The sequence below is a fragment of the Apteryx rowi genome, unplaced genomic scaffold, assembly GCF_003343035.1.
Source record: "Apteryx rowi isolate R43461 unplaced genomic scaffold, aptRow1 scaffold_209, whole genome shotgun sequence".
Classification (NCBI taxonomy): Eukaryota; Metazoa; Chordata; class Aves; order Apterygiformes; family Apterygidae; genus Apteryx; species Apteryx rowi.
This window is the reverse complement of record NW_020448408.1, coordinates 958,932-977,797: the sequence shown is the minus strand read 5'-3', so window position 1 is coordinate 977,797 and position 18,866 is coordinate 958,932. Positions and strand designations below refer to the sequence as shown.

Genomic DNA, 18,866 nt, shown 5'->3' with positions numbered 1-18,866 from the left:
GTGTTTACCACTGTGATCTGCTCATCACAATGCTTCCTCACCACGGAAGGTTGTCCTCTGCTGTGCCAGTGTAACCAAACGCATGTATAGCTGTTCTTTAACAGAGCTGTGTGATACAGTCTGTCCAAACAATCTGATTTGAAAAAAAAGTTCAAGGAAAAAGAAAATGTTTTCAGAATTGCATTAGGAATTGATTGTATGTGCAGTTATTTGGCAGAGCCAACAAGGAAATAATTTTAGTTAGATGGAGGAGAGGAGGAGGAAGCATGATGCCAAGCGTGTATGGACAGAGTGGGGTTTTGTAGTTTCTTGGCCTGGCTTTACTTCAGACAGCAGAGCATGACTGGGAGTGCCCCAAGTTAATGCAGTTAAGGTTTACAAACTTGAAATCCAGGATATGCATGATTACTATATTAAATAGCATGGCTATGTGGCAGTGTCCATGAACTGATACAATCCTTAGATGTACATAGTGGGGTACAGAGTGTAGGAGCTGGAGGAAGGTGTGTTTTACTTCTGCTTAAATATCAGTAAACGCAGTTTTACTGCAGTTCTTGGGTGGGATTTGACTGCAGATTCAGTCATCAAAATTCAGGTATCTACTTGCGGGGCTTTAGATGTGTRCTTCACTGTAATCAGAGGGCATCTAGTCAATATCTAGACCTAGCAGAGCAGAGAAATAGTCAACTATCTGGTCATTAGACAGCCACTTAAGGGTTAGCTAAATCACTTTCTGAACTCAGCTGAATAGGACAGGAGCTTAGCCATGTAGATCGTATGTATCACAGAATCACAGAATGGTTGAGGCTGGAAGGGACCTCTGGAGATCATCTAGTCCAACCCCCCTGCTCAAGCAGGGTCACCTAGAGCAGGCTGCCCAGGACTGTGTCCAGATGGCTTTTGAATATCCCCAAGGATGGAGACTCCACAAGCTCTCTGGGCAACCTGTTCCAGTGCTCAGTCACCCTCACAGTAAAGAAGTTTTTCCTCATGTTCAGACAGAATTTCCTGTGTTTCAGTTTGCACCAGTTGCCTGTTGTAGATTCCTACATTTTGATTTCTGAGCCTCCCATGCTTGGAACTCCACTTGTTCCATTAGAGATCCTACCTGGACTCTAGCTGCGAGTCCAGAATGGTGTGGTTCCTACAGTACTGGTCCTACGTCATAGTTATCAGCCCCATGCAGATAACTTGGCATCATAAATCATACTAGGCACTTAAGAAAACAGGCCACAATGGTACTCCTTATGTGTATATTTTTTAAAAGATGTTGAAAAAAATTATGAGGTCCATTAAAAAACAGCAAAACTTCTTTTTGAATGATGAAGAAAATGGAAAACCTTAAAGATCTGAATCTGTCCAGCTCATTAGAAAGAAGATGGAGAGGTGATTGATAGGCTCTTTCATGAGGAGCTAAAGAACTGAAGGGCTGAAGGGCTTTTAAATCCACAGTAAGTGACTGGAAGCATAAACCAGAAATATTCAAACTGGAAAAAAGACTAAGAAGTGAGGGTACATACCCATTGGAACAAAGCACCAAAGGACTTGAGGGATTCTTAATATCACATCAAGACTAGGTACCTTTTTCAAAGAAGTACTTTCATCGGACATGAAATACTGAGTTCAGGATATAACTGATATGGAATGGCTGTGATCTATAGGATGGAAGAGTAAATATTCTTATGAAATATCTTAAATTCTACTTTTACATTTTAATTCTGTTGGCTTTCTTGAATGACTTAATATAGCATATGATTTGTCATAAGATATGTAACAATATATAAATGATATATAGCTTATGCAACAAAGAGAAAGGCTTACAGCTAGTGAGTTATAATTGCAATGTTTCCAGATTTTTATGATTGTTTTATTATCATTTCTTTACTTCATGTTAAATGCTTTTCTGTTGCGTGGTTATGGTACTGAAATACCTTGTTCTTTCTATACCAAGACCTATTTGAGATAAAAACTCCAGGATATCACTCACAGCACCTATAAGAATTACAAAGATACAGATCATCAGAAGATGAAGGGAAGGCACATGTTTCACAAGTGGATGTGCTGATCAGAACATTCACTTCCCCAGAGGCTTATAGGAAGCTATGCTTGGTCTAGTGGGGACTGCAGCACGTCAGTAAGACAGGAGTGATTTTTCCTAAGGAAAGATAAGCCACGGTCAATTGAGTGACTGACTGATGTATGAAGGAAACTTCTTGGGACTCTTGCAAGCAAAAGGGTGACCCCAAAACAAACAGCACATAAGTTTCTGTCCTCTAGACAGAGTATGGATAGAGTATGTGGTCTGAGGACCAGTCTGTGAGTGGGGGATTCATCTTTCTTCAGAGAAACTGAAGCAAATTTGGATATGGACGTGGGATGATACTGTGGCTCTGCTTGGAAGCAAATTTATTTGATTTCACTTTGTATCTGGGTCTCTTCTCTTCAGTATTTGTAGCTTGTGCATCTGTTGTCTTTTGCCTAAGCTGGCCTTGTTTCCATTACTGTGCAGGTAGCTATAAAATGTAGTTAATCAATTCCTAATTTTTAAAATTTAGCTACTGTGTTTTCTGCACAGTCATCACAAAAGACCTTTAAATGCTAAAAATAAGAAATATAATAAAAGATACTGTTTTATAGGCTATATTTCTTTATATAGGGAAACGTTCTGTTGTGCTTAGCTTTTTGATACAATTATCAACTGTAGGCAGGTTCTGCTAGCCAAGGTCTAGGTATGCAGTCCCAAGCATTTCTTGCTGTGCAAACTGAATCTGTAGCTTGCTCCTTGACTCCAGAGAAGAGGATGATCAGACTGCTCATTATCATCAGCCTGCTGATTATTCTGGTCATCCTGCTTGCATGCAGTGAATCTACTAGAAGTTCGGGCAGTCTTAAACTGTAGAGGTTAGTTGTCTGTTGTGAAACTCAGGAATTAGAACCTTTGACTTACCTCACACAATAACTACATGATTACAGTCTTCAGATAGTTGTGTCTGGCTTTCAGACTACTTCATTAAGAGTTAATTTATATGCAAGTTTGGTTTTCCAAAAAACAACACACATGACTGATCCACCCTATCATAAATTTTTGTAATGATAAGGTGGTGCAGGCTCATCTGAAATTCCTTCCAAAGGTGGTGTCCGATTTTTACTTTAGTCATCCTAACCATCTTTTCCTTCCCTGTATTTTCATCGTAGCGAGGCACTGTTTACATGAGCTGGATCCTCATAGTTCTACTCCCACCCCCACCGGCACTTTGCAACATATTGTAGAAATCATCACTAACACTTCACTTTGGAATTTTCTTTTTTTAAGAAAAAGATTTTCCTCATAATTCTCTTCCTTGAAGCAGCCTTCCTCAATGCTTCACATCAGGTTTGCGGCTGATGATATGAGGAGGCAGAAGTGCTTCAGAGACTGCTTTTTTGACTGCCTAGGAATCAGATAATTCAGCTTGCAGTCCATTAGAGGTGACTGAGGGAGAAGTGGAAGGGAAGAGGTGTAAAAAAACAGATTTGGGAGTGAGTTGTCAGAAGTAAGGAGCTGACTTCAATCTGTTTGCCGTTGAGGATGGAGGTGAGGGAGCCTTGAGAGCTTAGCTAGAGTGCAGGTGGCTGGCAGGCTAGGCAGAGAGTAAGTGGAGCGGGGAGAAACAGTGGTCTAGACCGGAGAAAATTTGAAGGTGGTAGGGAATTTTTATTTGCCTTCTCATCCCTTCTTCATGATAAAAATGAAATGCACCTATAAGATTTTGAAGAATGTGCGGAGAAGGGCTGACAGCAGTGCTGGTGAGGAGTCAAGGTGTTTCCTTTTGCTTTGTGCTGACATAACCACATGCATAACTGATACAAGTGAAATACCGTGCACTCTCGCTGCCACCTTACCTCCCTGTGATGAAATCTAGGCAAAATGCTTGCAATCTACTGTATGCATCTATAAAGTCAAACAATATAATTCTATCAATAACTTTACCCACAGATGAGCAATGCAGTAGTCAAATGGCTTCCTTCAGAGCTCCTACGTCATACCCACCCTGTAGCTGTTTTCCTCAACTGATCATCCATCATTAGGAGACCCTCCAGTGTGCTTTCAGGGTCTGTGAGGTGCAAAGGCTGCTGTGCTGATAAATCTTCCGTTGGGAGTTAGGATCTTGCCTAGAGCCGAGGTCTGAGTCGCGCTGACTCATGCAGTCATAACGTGCAAGGTGCGTGGGTTTGCCGTTCGGTCAGGTGAAATTAGGGTGAAGTCAGAGAAAACTCAAGAAAAGAGAGATGTGAAAGGTTATGCTCAGTTTTAGCTTTAGAGTGCGTTCTGTTTCATAGACAGTACCATTGAAAGTATTTGAAAATCCAGGTAGCTCTCTCAATATCCATTCTTAGCTGACATGTTGCTTAGCTTTTCCAGCTAGATCCAGAGATGCCAGGATGGAAGATCTTTAGCTTTAAGACACATGTTCTCAGGCCCTGATGGTCACTTATGCATTTTTTTTGGCATTCAAAGATTAAGCAGCCACAAAATTCAGCTGGAATCTATCTATGCATTATGATGAAGAAGGTGGCTCCTATGTAGTCCATAAAATGGAGGCATTTTTAAAAAATAGTGTTATTTCTAAGAAAATTTGTTAATTAATATAATATAGGAATTTAGTGTTGAGCTAGAATTTCTGCTGTCTGGTAGTTATACAGGGTGGATTTCTTTGTGTATGTGTTCTTTCGTATGTGTTTTTTTTTGCTATTTGTTTGTTTGGTTTATGAGCAAATGGCAGGACCCTGATGTCAGTTTGCCAGGAAAAAAAMCAAGCTGGTGTTCTGAAAGGGTCTAGGAGTTTGCGTGCAGATACTTCTGTTTGTTTTTCATAATATATTCAAACTGGAAGTTTGATGGGAAGGGTGTAAAGTGGTCTGCAAGAAATGTGAGGTTTAGTTTAGAAAGTTGGGCCAGGATCTACTGTCCTAAACAACAAGATTTCCTTTGCCATCATATCCAGTTTTCTAAGAGTAAATTCAGGTTTAGCCTAGCTGTTCATCTCTTATTTTTTAGTGATAAAACTAGCCTCTTGTAACACTTATCTTGCAATGTTTGTTTTTTTTTCTTAATTATAACATTTCACAATTACGATCCTTTGCAAAGAGAAAACTTACTTTCTCTGGTGTCAGGTTTTCTTTTTGTATGGGACAGAGTGGTTCTTAGTGGAAAGCTACAAGTCTCTGTTGAACATCAGTTTAACTSCTAACCTGGAGTGACAAAACACCGTACTGATTCATTGGATGGCTTTGGACCGTTAAAGATTACTTGTTTATCTCATTAATCAGCATTCTATTATTTTGTTACAGCAGTCACAGAAATAGCCCACAAAGTAAGATGTTTATGTTAAGTCAACCAATTTTGTAAGGACATCTCTTAACAAATAATGCAGAAGAAAACCATAAACTGCACAATTAGTCAAATTAGGTATTGCTGTAAATTCTTCAAATTGCATAAAAACAGATGTAGTTCAAATGTTATACAATGCATACACTCTTAAATTTGGTAGTTATGTCTAAATATTTAAATGTTTCAATAGTGTTAAATAGTTTTGTACTTGTTCTAAATTAAATTCTTCTGGCAAAGAATTTTTTTTGTTTGTTTCTATTGTGTTGCAGACTCTCCTACAGATTTTTGGTGTGGTAGCTGTGGCTGTGGCAGTGATTCCTTGGATACTGATCCCCTTAATTCCACTATTTATTCTTTTCATTTTTCTTCGACGATATTTCTTAGACACTTCAAGAGATATTAAACGTCTGGAATCCACAAGTATGTAGTTTGGTGGGACTTGATGTTAGCTTGAACCTGCTTATGATTATGTTAAATGCTGACATTTTATAGACAATTTATTGATTAGTTTTTCTTTGGCTTTGCAAATAAATTCCTCATTGTCTTGGGTCTCAACTAGTGAAATACATGCTTACCTCCTGCTTTTGCACAACAATAAATCTTGGTTATGTCAGTTTAACTATGTGTAAGTCAAGTTAGTTAAGAGCTTGTTTAAGTTGCTCGCCTTTGGGACCTTACATGCACATAGTAATGGTATTTCTGACCTAATCTGACTGTTGTGCTTGGCTTTAGCTTGACTATGATATGAAATATTAAGCATCATGAATAACAAACATGGTTGCCTCATGTCATTAATAAAGCTTAAAGAATTTCTTGGGTGACAACTATTGTTTAAAAATGTACGACGTTTTGGTATAAATTAATCTGCCTGGCTGTCTGAATGATTCTAATTGAGTAAACGGACTTTGGTTAAAGATATTGCATATTTATTCTAAAAGGATGCAGTACAGTAACTCGTATGGTTAAATATAAAGTAGTAGRATTAAAGATTAGCATAGTACAAAAAGAATTAAATGTTGCCCTCGAGCTATTGCTAAATTACTCTCATTTCCCTTTGTAGCTCGAAGTCCAGTGTTCTCCCACTTGTCGTCATCCCTCCAGGGACTTTGGACTATTCGGGCTTTGAAAGCAGAGGAAAGATTTCAAAAATTATTTGATGCACACCAAGACCTCCACTCAGGTTTGTGATGAATTGACATGAAAAATCAAATACTTTGCTCTGTAAGAGGGAAATATCTTACGCCCTCAGTGACATGTATATAATGTACATTAAAATCAGTAGGAGCTGTGCGTTTGTCTCTTTAGGGTAAAATTTCTCTATTAGAACAAAAAAGTTATCTGTCTAGACTTTGAGAGTTTACTTTGGGCTGTAATGTAATTTCAGATACCCGTGCATATGTTTTAACAATGTTTAAGATAAACATTTTAAAGTATGCCTGATAAGAATATTTAAAGAATCATTTTGACATTTTCCTGGATTTTGTCTTTTAAAAAAAAAAAGCAATAAACAAGCTAAGCTACATTATGAAGCATTTAATATTAAGTAGTGTGCTAGAAGTAGGCAAAGATATTTAATATAAATCATCTTGCTGGAAAAGTTTTGTAAATCTCTTATCTTTTTTTGCTTTGAGCAACTTTCAGAGCTCAAATGAATATACAGTATTAGCATGACCAGAAGGAGTAAAATATTAGTATTCTGCAAGCAAAACTAATATAGTTTAGGTTTGTACTATGACTCCTTTCCTCTATCAATTAAACTTCTAACTAACTGAAAATGTTWCCAGCTCTCTATTACAATGTTCTTCAAGATGCAGCAGAAATTCTAAACTGATAAAGAAGAATGCAAACTTGTGATTTTATATTTGTTAGATAAGTTCTTGAGTTTTCCTCTGTCATAAGATATGCAAGTATATCCTATGGCTTTTTTTTAATTGATACACTTTTAAAGTTTCAGGCCAGAACAGACCAGCTGATCTTGTCTGAAGTATTGTTTATCACAGGTCATAGAATTTTGCACACTTGTATCTGTGATGAGCGCAGTGACTTGTTAGTGAGTAAAACTTATCTTCCAGGGAGGCACATCAAGCTTTGAATTCCCCTTTTCTTAGTATTTTTGAGCCATTACCAATCTGGCCAAATCAATTTGACATTAGCTGATGGTGAAGGAAAACAAAGTTGCTTTCTAAGTTTTGTATGAAAAGATATCCTTAGGGAATAAACTGCATATACAAGATTCACCATACAAAGAGGAATGTGACCTTTAAAATAAATCTTTTTTGTATTTTATGGTCAGATCWAAGGTACATAAGCATGCCATTTTTCCAGTGTATTTTATGCATCTAACTCTAATAAAATGGTTCATAACACTCCTGCTGCACAGTTCAGGAGCATGCTTTTGAGATAAAATTTAAGTGCCTAAAGTTGCACTGTTTTTGTGTACCTGCACTTCTCATCTTGGTGCCTTTCCTACCAAAATATCAAAGTATACCAGCTCATTTAGTGTGTGTGGGTTTTAGATTCTTTGTGTGAACATGAGCCAGCAGTGTACCTAGACAAAAAAGGCGGCCAACAGCATCCTGGGCTGTATTAACAGGAGCACTGCCAGTAGATTGAGGGAAGAGACTATCCTCCTCAACATTCATTAGACCACATCTAGAATACTGCATCCTGTTTTAGACCACCAAATACAGGAAAGACATTAACAAACTGGAGTGAGCTCAGTGGAGGGCTGCTAAGATGGTTAGGGGACTATGAGGAAAGGCCTCCCTATGACGAGAGGCTGAAGAAACTGGACTTGTTCAGCCTGGGAAAGAGAATGCTTTGAGAAGATCTAATAGCTGCCTTCAAGCACCTACAAGGATGTTATCAAGGAGGAGCCAGGTTCTTCACAGTGGTGTATTGTGGGAGGAGAGAGGAAAACAGGTATAAGTTGAAACAAGAGACTGGATATAAGGAAAAACTTTTTCACCAAGAGGACAGTCAAGCAGTGGAACAGATCGCCCAGAGACGTGCAGTGTCCATTTTGGGAGATTTTCAAGACCCAACCTAGATAAAGCTCTGAGCAACCTGGTCTGACCTCATAGCTGACCCTGCTTTGAGCAGGAGGTTGGAGTAGAGACTTCCTGAGTTTCTTTCCAATCTGAATGATCCTGTGATCCTAAACGTGCTTAAACCATAGCTGATAGGAGAGGATACCTTCTGTGCTTGCTCAGAAAGTTGGAGTCCTGGGTTCTCTTAAGTTCCTCCTCAGCTGAAGAGGCTTGAACTCTTTCCTGCCTCACAGAAGGCTCTCCCAGCCAGCAGTGTCTTTGTTTAGTGCTTTTGGCTAGAGCACTTTCCTCCTCTCTATATGAGGCTGAGCTTGGGAAACAAGACACTCCCTTGGGAGCCCTGTTTCAAGGGTTGCCTATCAATTTGGTATTAAATAGTCTTTAGATAAGAAAACAAAACAAAACACTTAAAAGACATGTTGAGGATTGATCTAAGCCTAAGCTTCCTTCCTGCCAGTGCAGCATGTTTCTGAGCAAGCTCATCAGAAGTTCTGTCCTGATGAGACCCATGAAGGGTGCATTCCTGCATGCACAGAGGCCCCGATTACACTGGAAGGTTGCAGAATGGCCCGTCTCAAGCTAGCAGTTCTTAATACACCTTCCTGGACAACAGCACCAATAGAGCAAATCCTTGGAGCTGAAAATCTACAACCCAAGTCTTCCATTTTGTGGTCTTACTACTAGGCTCCCATCTAAGTGTAGGAAGGTGTTATAGGCTTGGTTTCTAGAGTCACTTGCCTCCTGGGCTTCAGACAGGTACCTAACTCACCATGATAAACTTTATTTCTGAAACTAGGTTTGTGACTTTATATGGCCCTCCTTTCTGTACATGTAAATCCATGTGCCTAGGTGTATGACCTTCCATTAGACCATATCAAATGTCTTTTGTTTAATGAAGCCAGCTGCTAAATGTGTGGTCAGGCATGCAGTTAATGTAGAATGAGAATAACAGATTACCAGATCTAGAACTTCCTTGACTGCCTGTTATCATCCCTTTCCCTCCACAGTCCTCCAGAAGTTATATGCAGTCCTGTTGGCTGAATTACTGATTTGATCACTCCTTAATCTGGCTATCCAAATGATCTGACTTAAAAACAGACTTATCTCTCTCTTTGTTATAATAAGGATTTTTTACTTTGAATCTTTCCCAGCACTGATCTAAGGAACAGTTAAACAGTTCAAACAGCACGAATTTTTAGCAYGGAGCAGTGACAAGCAGCGCTGAAAGAGTTGGAACAGTAACCTTTTACTGTGACTTGGTAGCAGCTGGGACAATTTGTTACTTTGTTATGGCTATTTGACTTCTGGTTTTGGCCCTGAGCTCAAACATTTTGCCTTCTGTCTTACAATGTCTTTATGCTGTTATGCCCTGTATGTTGTACTGTACAGTATCTGGGATGGAATTCAGCACCAAATTGTGGACACGTAAATGTAAGTGCCCGCCCAGTGGAGATGTCCACCTGTGAAGTCCTCCAAAACTAGATGTATGCATTTGGTCAATTGAATAGCCCTGCACCTCCACTGACTGTGTTGACTAGATCTCCTCTGCTTGTAATGGGAGCTTAACCCCAGCACAGCTGCCTCTGAAGTGGTTTAGACAAATGTGTTGTGATGCAGTCTGTCTAAAATAGCCTGTAGACTATAGTCCAACTACAACAAATGTAGCTGTACTTCTGCATTTTGTACAAGACTCCCATTCCGAGTCCACTGAAGTTAAGGAGGGGCTTCCATTGTAAGTAACTGGGCTGGCTTCAGGCCTTGAATGTTTTTGTTTTTCTTCCTACTTCTGTTTGTTATACTATCCTTGGTTGTATTACTGTGAAACTAGGTCAGACTCTACCAAGAAAACAGGACAAAATTCTAGTTATCATCAATCCATACAGACATACACTTGAAGATGACAATACACTTTTTCTCCCCCCCCCTTTTTTTTATAACAACTTGTAATATCAACAGGATTTAATTTAATAATAATTATACAACTCATTTTTCTCATAACCCACTGTTCTTATGTCTTTGTAAAATACACTTTAGAGGCCTGGTTTCTATTTCTGACGACTTCGAGGTGGTTTGCTGTGCGTCTGGATGCCATCTGTGCCATTTTTGTTATAGTGGTTGCCTTTGGTTCCCTGCTTCTTGCCAAGAGTAAGTACAGATGTTAGGAAAAGTTCTCCCAGTAATTACCATGTATAGTAATGTCTAATTCTTTTTCATAGTTTACTGTTTCTAATTGTTTAAGGACTGTAATTAAGTTAAATGTTTCTTTCTAGATCATGATCTCTTCCTCAGTCTCGGGCATTGGAGCTCTATCTCCTTTCCTGCAAATACTGGAGGCAGTTCAGACATCTTCAGGGCTTAGGCATGCATCTGCCATCTTCCTCAAATATGCAAACAAACTTGCAGATCTGTAGTCTTCACTTTCAAGATTCTGGCTTTCAGGATAACAGCAAATAAATCTTTTCTTTTTCCTCATCTTTGCCTTTCCTTTGCAAGCCTACAGGGCTTTGCTTTTTGTACTGAAACACCCACAGAGCTGCTTCTTAACACTTCTTCCCTTTCTACACATGGCACAGTAGGCCAAAAGGCAAACTAAAATTCTGAGGGATATTCTTCTAATACCTTGGATCAGCAGGATAGGCCAGTTCCAGAAAGAAAATCACCTTGTAATAATACAGTTTATATTCACTGTCACTCATGAACTGTCTTAGTGTATGCATCATCCAGGATGTAATTGGGTTAGATGTACTAAACTGAGATAGTCATCTAAAATATGAAGGAAGAAGTAATTATCTTGGACATGAAAATTAGTGCTAATTTGCTGTTTATGTTTCTTTTTTCTTTGGATAAGTTTTGTGTGTGTGCATGTGTATTTTAAAATACTGTACGCAGCTTAACACTGAAAAATTTGAGCTAGATTTGAAGTTATTAGAATGCAAAAAGACAAGTCRGAACAATGGTCCTGAATCTTTTCTTGCCTCTGGATAAGGAGTAGCTCTCTTGAAGTCAATAGAGCTGTGCTAGGATAAAGTTCAAGTAAGTCAGAGGACAATCAGGCTTAATATTAGGGCAGGCAGAATTCATTTATTTTACAAGAGCTGACCCACTGAACATAGTAAGCRTTTATGTAAATAGAGGAAGAAATATTTTGTCCTGTTATTTTCTGTGGTCGTTTGCAACTGTACAGAGTTGATGTAAATGTTCGTAACTTATTTTRAAATCACTTTACGCTCATTTTTGCATGGATCTGGGGGCTGTTCTAGCTCCCTTAGAAAATAACTGAGAAGATATTAATGCTTAGCCAAATAGGGGTGACCCTAGAAAGCTATGTAAGCGTGGTCTTGAGTCTGAACTTCAGGTTTTAGATAAGTGCCAGGTCAAGGAGAATCAGGATTGTCTTTTCAAATACCCAGATAATTTCCAAAACATTCAAAAAAAGTGGGGAAGAGGCAACAAGTAATTATTCTGCCCGGAGCTACTGGTTGCACAGACGGTAAGTACTGTGTAACCAATAAAAATTCTGGCTGTGATGCTTCCATTATGTATTTGTGTGAAAGTGAAGTTAACTAGAACTTTGTGTAATTACCAGTTTATCTATTCAGTTTTCTTTTTTCTTCTTTCTGCAGCTTTGAATGCGGGGCAGGTTGGTTTGGCACTATCCTATGCAATCACTCTCATGGGGACATTCCAGTGGGGTGTTAGACAAAGTGCTGAAGTTGAAAACCTGGTAACGTTTATTCCTTCCTTTTTCCCCTTCTTGATTCCTTTTTGCTCTTGTGACATGAGGCCTTAAGGATGGGGTTCTTTTTACCTAACTTAGGACATCAATACTTCCACAAGCAATTGAGGCACCATTTACAGTCAGTGGAAAAAAATAGCCTTTTCTAGTGTATAGTTTGTCTGGCTGATTTTGAATGTCTGTTGAGTTGAATTGTTCCCAAAGGCTGTCCTTCTCCATTGACAAAGAGGGAGTCTTTATAATCGTCCCTTATAGCAGTAAAGAGACTGTCTATTCTGATGTCAATGTGTACATTGAAAGTTGCTAAAATTATATGAAATTAATACCTCTCTAGAAGTAGAATTTTTAAAAGATTTGGGATTTTTCAATTTTTTATTACATATTCTTGTTGTATTTTTATTTATTTTATTTATATCCCTTGTGGGATTTTTTGGGGGTCCTGTTAATTCATTGTAAAGGTTATATCTTCTTCATTTGTTTGAAATTAACAAATATTTGAAAGTATTAAATTTATATTCAGCTGAGCTGATGATGTGTGTTTTCCAAAATATATAAAGTAAAACACCTTCCACCTATCTACAGTATTTACTAGTATGCTGTAGTTTGCCTGTTAACATTTGTAGGTTAACGTATAAGAAAAAATACTGCAAAACATACTGCACCTTAAAGAGCATACTGCATCATAAACCTGTTTTTTATGTGCATTGTGTTGATGATTGAAGTTTCCTTGTAATTATAATTTGCTGACCATAGTCTATGAAATACATCTAGTACTTTTGTAAAAGTAACAAAGCCGTGTTTAATAATAGATAAAATTAATAATGTTAGATTTGTATTTATACTGTCTAGCACATAGCACGTAGCTTCTTCAAGGCATTTTCCAGACATGAATAAACTAGTGGTGCCAGATTTTGGTGAGAAATGGGAAGAAAGTTGGTCTTTCTTGTTCAAGTTAGGAAGTTTTGGAAACGCAAATCTTTGGGATTCTCCAATGGTAGGGAATTACTCTGTGAGAAGCTGGGATTCAGAAATACTTTGGAGAAAGACTTACTGTTTACAAAGCTGTCTTTGGTGTTGAATGTGGATCATTTCATAGAGCTGTGATTAGCATTAACTTTTTCCTTGTTAAGTTGACATCCTCCAAAAATCCCCTGTTATTAAAGTCCTAAATTGAGGAAGGCAAGAATATTTCCCCTCTCTTCTACTCTGTTAATCTTTCCTTACATGTTTTTCGTTGGAGCTTATTTCATAGTGTGGTGGCAATGAGGTCAGAGAACTTGCTGCCTGGTAGCGCCCATCTTCAAAGCCACTCCAGGCAAGATAAGCCTACTGGGTATCTTTATGGTGGCCTTTTCAGAATCCACCTATGAGTGGATACAGTTGAGTAAAATGAAATATAATAACCTATACATTCAACATTTCTATAAAACTGAAATTGTAATGAGTAGATGCATGGGTGAGGATCTGCACTAGAGCCTAAGCAGAGCTTTTATTATTTGCCTGAGGGGAAAAAAATGTCTAGCTAGTTCTTCTTTTGTTTCTCTTCCCAGTTAATGTCCCATAGACTAGAGTCATTAGCAAATATTGCAGTTTCTTTCATATCTGGTATCACATACATAGGAAAACAAGTTTTATTGCGTATTAAGGCAATAATATGGTGACAGCTATTTTGAATTTTGGAGTTGCTTGTGACAAATATATTAAAAACATTTGCTGGGGATGAGTGCAGTAGTAACAACAAGGATGAAAAAAGGAATGAAGGAATGATGATGCTGGTAACTTGATGCTAGTAACTGTTGTGGGTCTGCCTGTAGTTTATCTGGCAGTTTCATTTGTAGCTGTTTTTTGAACACGTGGAGAAGTGTGGGGTTATCTTAGTTAGGACTGACAGACAACTATCATAGCTTAAGTTCCTTAATACTTATGCATATACTTAAACTTGTAATTAATTCCACTGATTAAAGACTAATGCTAACATGGATTTATGTATCATAGTAGACTGGGATCTGTATTAGAACATGTAATCAATTCTTTCCACTTCTTTAGTTGTATTAAGTAAGTATAAGATAGTACCAAGATTAATCTCTGCTTGAAAGAAAAACTCTAGAATAATTTGTTTTGAATATTTATAGTCAAAATCCAATATATATACACACATATATATGTGTGTGTGTGTATATTAATATATATGTATATGCCATAAGCTGAAATTCATGTATACATGTCATCTTTCCTCCCCTAGATGATATCAGTAGAAAGAGTAATGGAATACACAGAACTTGAAAAAGAAGCTCCTTGGGAGACTGACAAGCATCCACCACCTGAATGGCCAAGCCAAGGAATGATAGCATTTGAAAATGTTAACTTCACTTACAGTCTAGATGGACCTTTGGTGTTAAGACATTTGTCTGTTTTAATTAAACCAAAAGAAAAGGTATGTATATGTCTGTGTTTGGCCATTCACCGTAATTTAGCAAAGATGATAAATTAAAAAGAAGCTATGTGATAACGATACGTTATAAAAGATATGGATGTTAGGAAACAAGATAAACATTTAAAAAGTAAGTCTTAATTGTATTTATTAACAAAAGTTAGAGCCTATTTATTTCCTGTAAATTTAGCAGAAATATGTTTGAGAACATGACACTTGCAATTAAGACAAATTATCTGTCTATCTATCCCTTTAAACAAAGGGTAAAACATATTTGATAGTTTTCTGACAAAACTTGGATTTCATCAGGAAGTGACAGTTATTTAAAATACCACCCAAGCCCAAAATGTTTGTTGATATCCAAAGCAAATGGAGCTGCATTAGGAAACYGGGGATTCAGTAAATGAAACGCAAATGGAATGAAGGGTGTCAACACACAAAGTGAATAGAGACAATTAAAAATAAAGAATGTACACGTTCTTGCACAGAGGCCAGAAGGGAGGAGAAAAGAAAGAAATACAAATCAGTTGCATAACTTTAGAACTGAGGATTTTATTTCAGTTCCTTTCGGCTACCAATCCAATTAATTGTTGCAACTAATTAGATTGGTAGCTAAAAGAAACAGAAATAAAATCCGTCCTCCTCTGCAAATTTGACTCTCTTTCCCCAATTTTAACAATATCCCAATAGAAAGAGTGCTGTGGGGAAGGTCTCCCCCACAGACAAAATTAAATTAGAGCCCTGCAGTGTTAATYCGTGCTTTGCTACATTTCAAATGCACATGTACTTTTTTGATTAGGTTATCTTCCCTAGGAGGCTGGTTCAACTCTTCACAATCATTGCCCTGGCCTCATTTGTAACATGCTTTTCCATTCAGTCCCAACCCTGTTTCATTCCTCAAGTGGACCTTATTAATAGCATTCATGTTACAAGAATTCAGCCCAACTTTGCTGCATGGAGATGATCTCATGGAATTAGGTACGTGTAAGTTGAGAACAGGGTGTTTAAGAAGAACAGCAAAAGGGATGTTTGTCTTCTCATTACTTTTCTTGCCTATGGGCCAGCTCTTTAGCTGTTGTATGTCACTCCCATGTAATAGCAGACAAGAAGATTTACGTGTCTTAGTGAGAGATAGAAATAAAATAATAAAGAAAAGGAAGCAAGAACTATTAACAGTGTATTACTCAATACTTGGGGGGGTGGGTATTAAAGGTATTTATTTTTGCTGTGTGGTTGTGCTGTGGTTTTGTCATCCTGAAGTGAATTTGCCCAGCTTGAAACTATTGCCAGCAATTTTATGTTTGTTTTCTATCATGTTTTGCACAATACTGCAGTAGACTGCCACTGTGTAAAATAAATCTCCCAAGCATCTGTGCCGCTTATATTGTTTTTAATAATGGCAAAGCATCTCTTCAGAACCAGGTTTCTGGCTACACTAGGGGATTCTGCCTGTAAGGCTGTCAGTGGGAGCTTTTATGCCTGTTCATACCCCTGGCTAGCACAGACTCCTTGTGGCCACAGTGCCACTGACAGAGCAAATAAAGTTAAATTTCTGCCGTGCTTGGAGCTTGTCTTATAACTACCCCAGCGCACAGTTTGGGAACCTCTAGATATAGTCAGAATGGAAGATATCGGTAGCAGATCACTTGCTTTTCAGTGCCACTTGACATCATGGGCTGCTCTCTCCTTGGATCTGCCACCTAAGCTGCATGTCTCAGCATTCAGTAATTCCTTACCGTCAAAACAGGCTAGGAAGGACCTTGTGTTTAAAACATCTCTGCTAGCGCAGCACAGTCTGCCTGAGACARACTAAAGAGTGCTCACATAAGGAGCTCTGCAGCAGCTGGCTGTTCACCCCCTTCAGCTAGCGTGGCTGAAGCAGGAGAAACAGCYTTATTTTATTTTTTAAAATGCCACTTTCTTTGTTTTAGCAGAGTGTTTAGTTGACTGTAACAATTTCTGAATGCTTATTGACTAATATTTTGTTAAAAGGACCATATTTTCCTTGTCCAGACATATCCTAAATCTGAGGCTATGGCAACATGAAAAAGTTAGTGTGAGGAGGCTGAGTCTGGATTTATGGCATGGCAGCTGTTCACGTAAATACTCTTACAGCGTAGCGTGAAAGGGAGGTTGCCTGAGGTATAACAAAGACACGGGCAGTTTCTGTGGAGTAGCTGACATGCTGTAAATCTCATCCTCATTTTTTGTGCAGCTCTACTTTGAAGTATGAGTGATGCTTGAGTAATGATGAGCCCAGTGTAGCAGGTGTACTCCAATGTATACACGTGGCTTACGTTGGGCAGCAAAATCCTGGCCGTACGATTTTGGCGGCTGGGACTCCTGTTTGCAGACCATCACTGTGTTTGCACTGGCTATGAACATGGGCCTCTGAAGAATACAGTGTATAAAAGAAATGTGTATACTGAGAGCTGTTTCAAATTCATGTCAATTTTCAGCAGCCTATAGTCAATTGGACCAAAAATACAAATAGATTTTTCTAAATAGTGAAGAGCATAGTCCTTTCATTTGATGCCAAACTGAAAGTGGGATTTTGACAATATGCAGAGCAGCTGCATTTTTATTTTAAGTATCAATGTATTTTTTTATATTTTTTCTTTATATTCTTAATACAATACTTTATATCACCAACCTTTACAAAGAAACAATTGAACTTCTGTTTTTACAACTCTGTCTGTGTGTTCTCCGTTCAGCATTTTCTTTCTGAGCTGTATTGTAACTGATCAGAACCATTTTTTTGTTTCATTGATTTCATTTAGAATACTAGATAATTTACTTTCTCTTATCATTTATTGTAACAAATTTGCTTAAATTATGCTGTGTCTTTACTAATAAGTACTGTATAAATGTTAATTAGTTTATATACAGTTGTACAGTGATGAACTGTTGGATGAAATTGAACCAGAAAAGATAGAAGTAGAAAATACCTTTTAGATTATGCAGGGAAAGTTGCCCTTACAGTATACACTTTTTTTTTATTTTTTAATTTTTTTTTAGTTTCATGCATTTGTGATTAAATGTGGACATTGCTGCTTTGTTCGTGAGCTTAGTGTCTGACTGTTAGAAAGTTTTTCTTTGCTGTTCAATGTAATGTTTCCTATCCTTAATTTCATTCCAGTAGTCATTACTGCATACATCTGAGTCTCAGGCAGTGGGTAATTGCCCTCTGGTGTCTGTACGTATATTCATGATGATTTTCATGTTTCTTCCTCCTTCTGCACCCCAATCACTTCGCTGAGCTATATTGTACATGTTTAATCCTCATAAATCCTTCCTCATAAAATCAGTATCTCCAACCCATATTAATTTCATGTTGCGCTTCTCTGAACTCTTTCCAGTATGTTGATTTCTTTTTGGAAATGTAGTGATTAGAACTGAATGCAGGAAACAACAAATCCTGCCAGATCAGATCTGTGGGGGAGTTATGCCCATCACCTTCTATGATACAATTGATTACTATACATTGTTTTCTCCAAGAATCCTTTACCTGAAGACAGCTTTAAAAAAAAAGAGTTTGCTGTTCAAATAGCATTTAATCACTACTAATTATATGTCTCTTCTCATTTATTAATGGGCCTACTTTCTCCTTGATGTTGGTTTCATATGAAATATTTGTAAATCTTAATCTTTTGACATTAAAGTTAGCAAACCCTTACTTTGCATCGTCTCTACATCTTTTTTCTGCAGGTCTTATTTTTTCACATTGTAAAACAGTTTATATTTTTTCCTTGGGAACCTATAGAAATAGAATGATTCTCTCTAATTTTATTCACTGTTTCTCCTGCTTGGAAAGGAAGTGCAGCTTGCTCACATGGCCTTGTAGTTTCAGTACTTGTATCCTCTCTGTTGTTGCAGCTGTGTGAAGCATGAATACTGCTTACAATCCTACTGCTAGTTTTAGCTTTATTTTGGCTTTAAAGTTTGACTACTTTAAAGTGCTTCCTCTTGACTGTACTAACCAAAACCAGTTGCAATGTTATTTAAATTGGCAATACTGCTTATATGTTGTTCTCAAAGTGCTTTATGAAAGTCTTTTTTTTTGGATTGAGAAATAGGTGCATATCTGAAATGATTTGCCTGACATCACCCTGTAAGCCAGATTTAGGAGAGAAATTAGCTGCCTTGAATCACATTACTCTATGCACTGAGCTGCTTTGTCTTGTTGATACAATACAGTAGCACATATTGAGGGAAAAGCTTTGTTAGAAAAAGATTTCTTTCACCTTTGAATGGTATGATCCAAGAAATCCAAATGTC

General features: G+C 37.8%; 1 protein-coding gene across 6 annotated transcripts in view; it reads left to right on the top strand.

Moving 5' to 3' along the window:
• ABCC4 (ATP binding cassette subfamily C member 4) overlaps nt 1-18,866 on the top strand; it is a 156,110-nt gene that overhangs the window by 99,977 nt on the left and 37,267 nt on the right. For 5 of the 6 annotated variants that reach the window (XM_026064093.1, XM_026064096.1, XM_026064095.1 and 2 more), the window contains 5 exons: nt 5,641-5,791; nt 6,432-6,551; nt 10,456-10,566; nt 12,045-12,145; nt 14,400-14,591. In XM_026064093.1, coding sequence (XP_025919878.1) covers nt 5,641-5,791; nt 6,432-6,551; nt 10,456-10,566; nt 12,045-12,145; nt 14,400-14,591 — 675 coding nt within the window. Of the gene's footprint in view, nt 1-5,640; nt 5,792-6,431; nt 6,552-10,455; nt 10,567-12,044; nt 12,146-14,399; nt 14,592-15,387; nt 15,567-18,866 lie in introns of all 6 variants that reach the window. The other variant, XM_026064098.1, reaches the window with a different exon arrangement.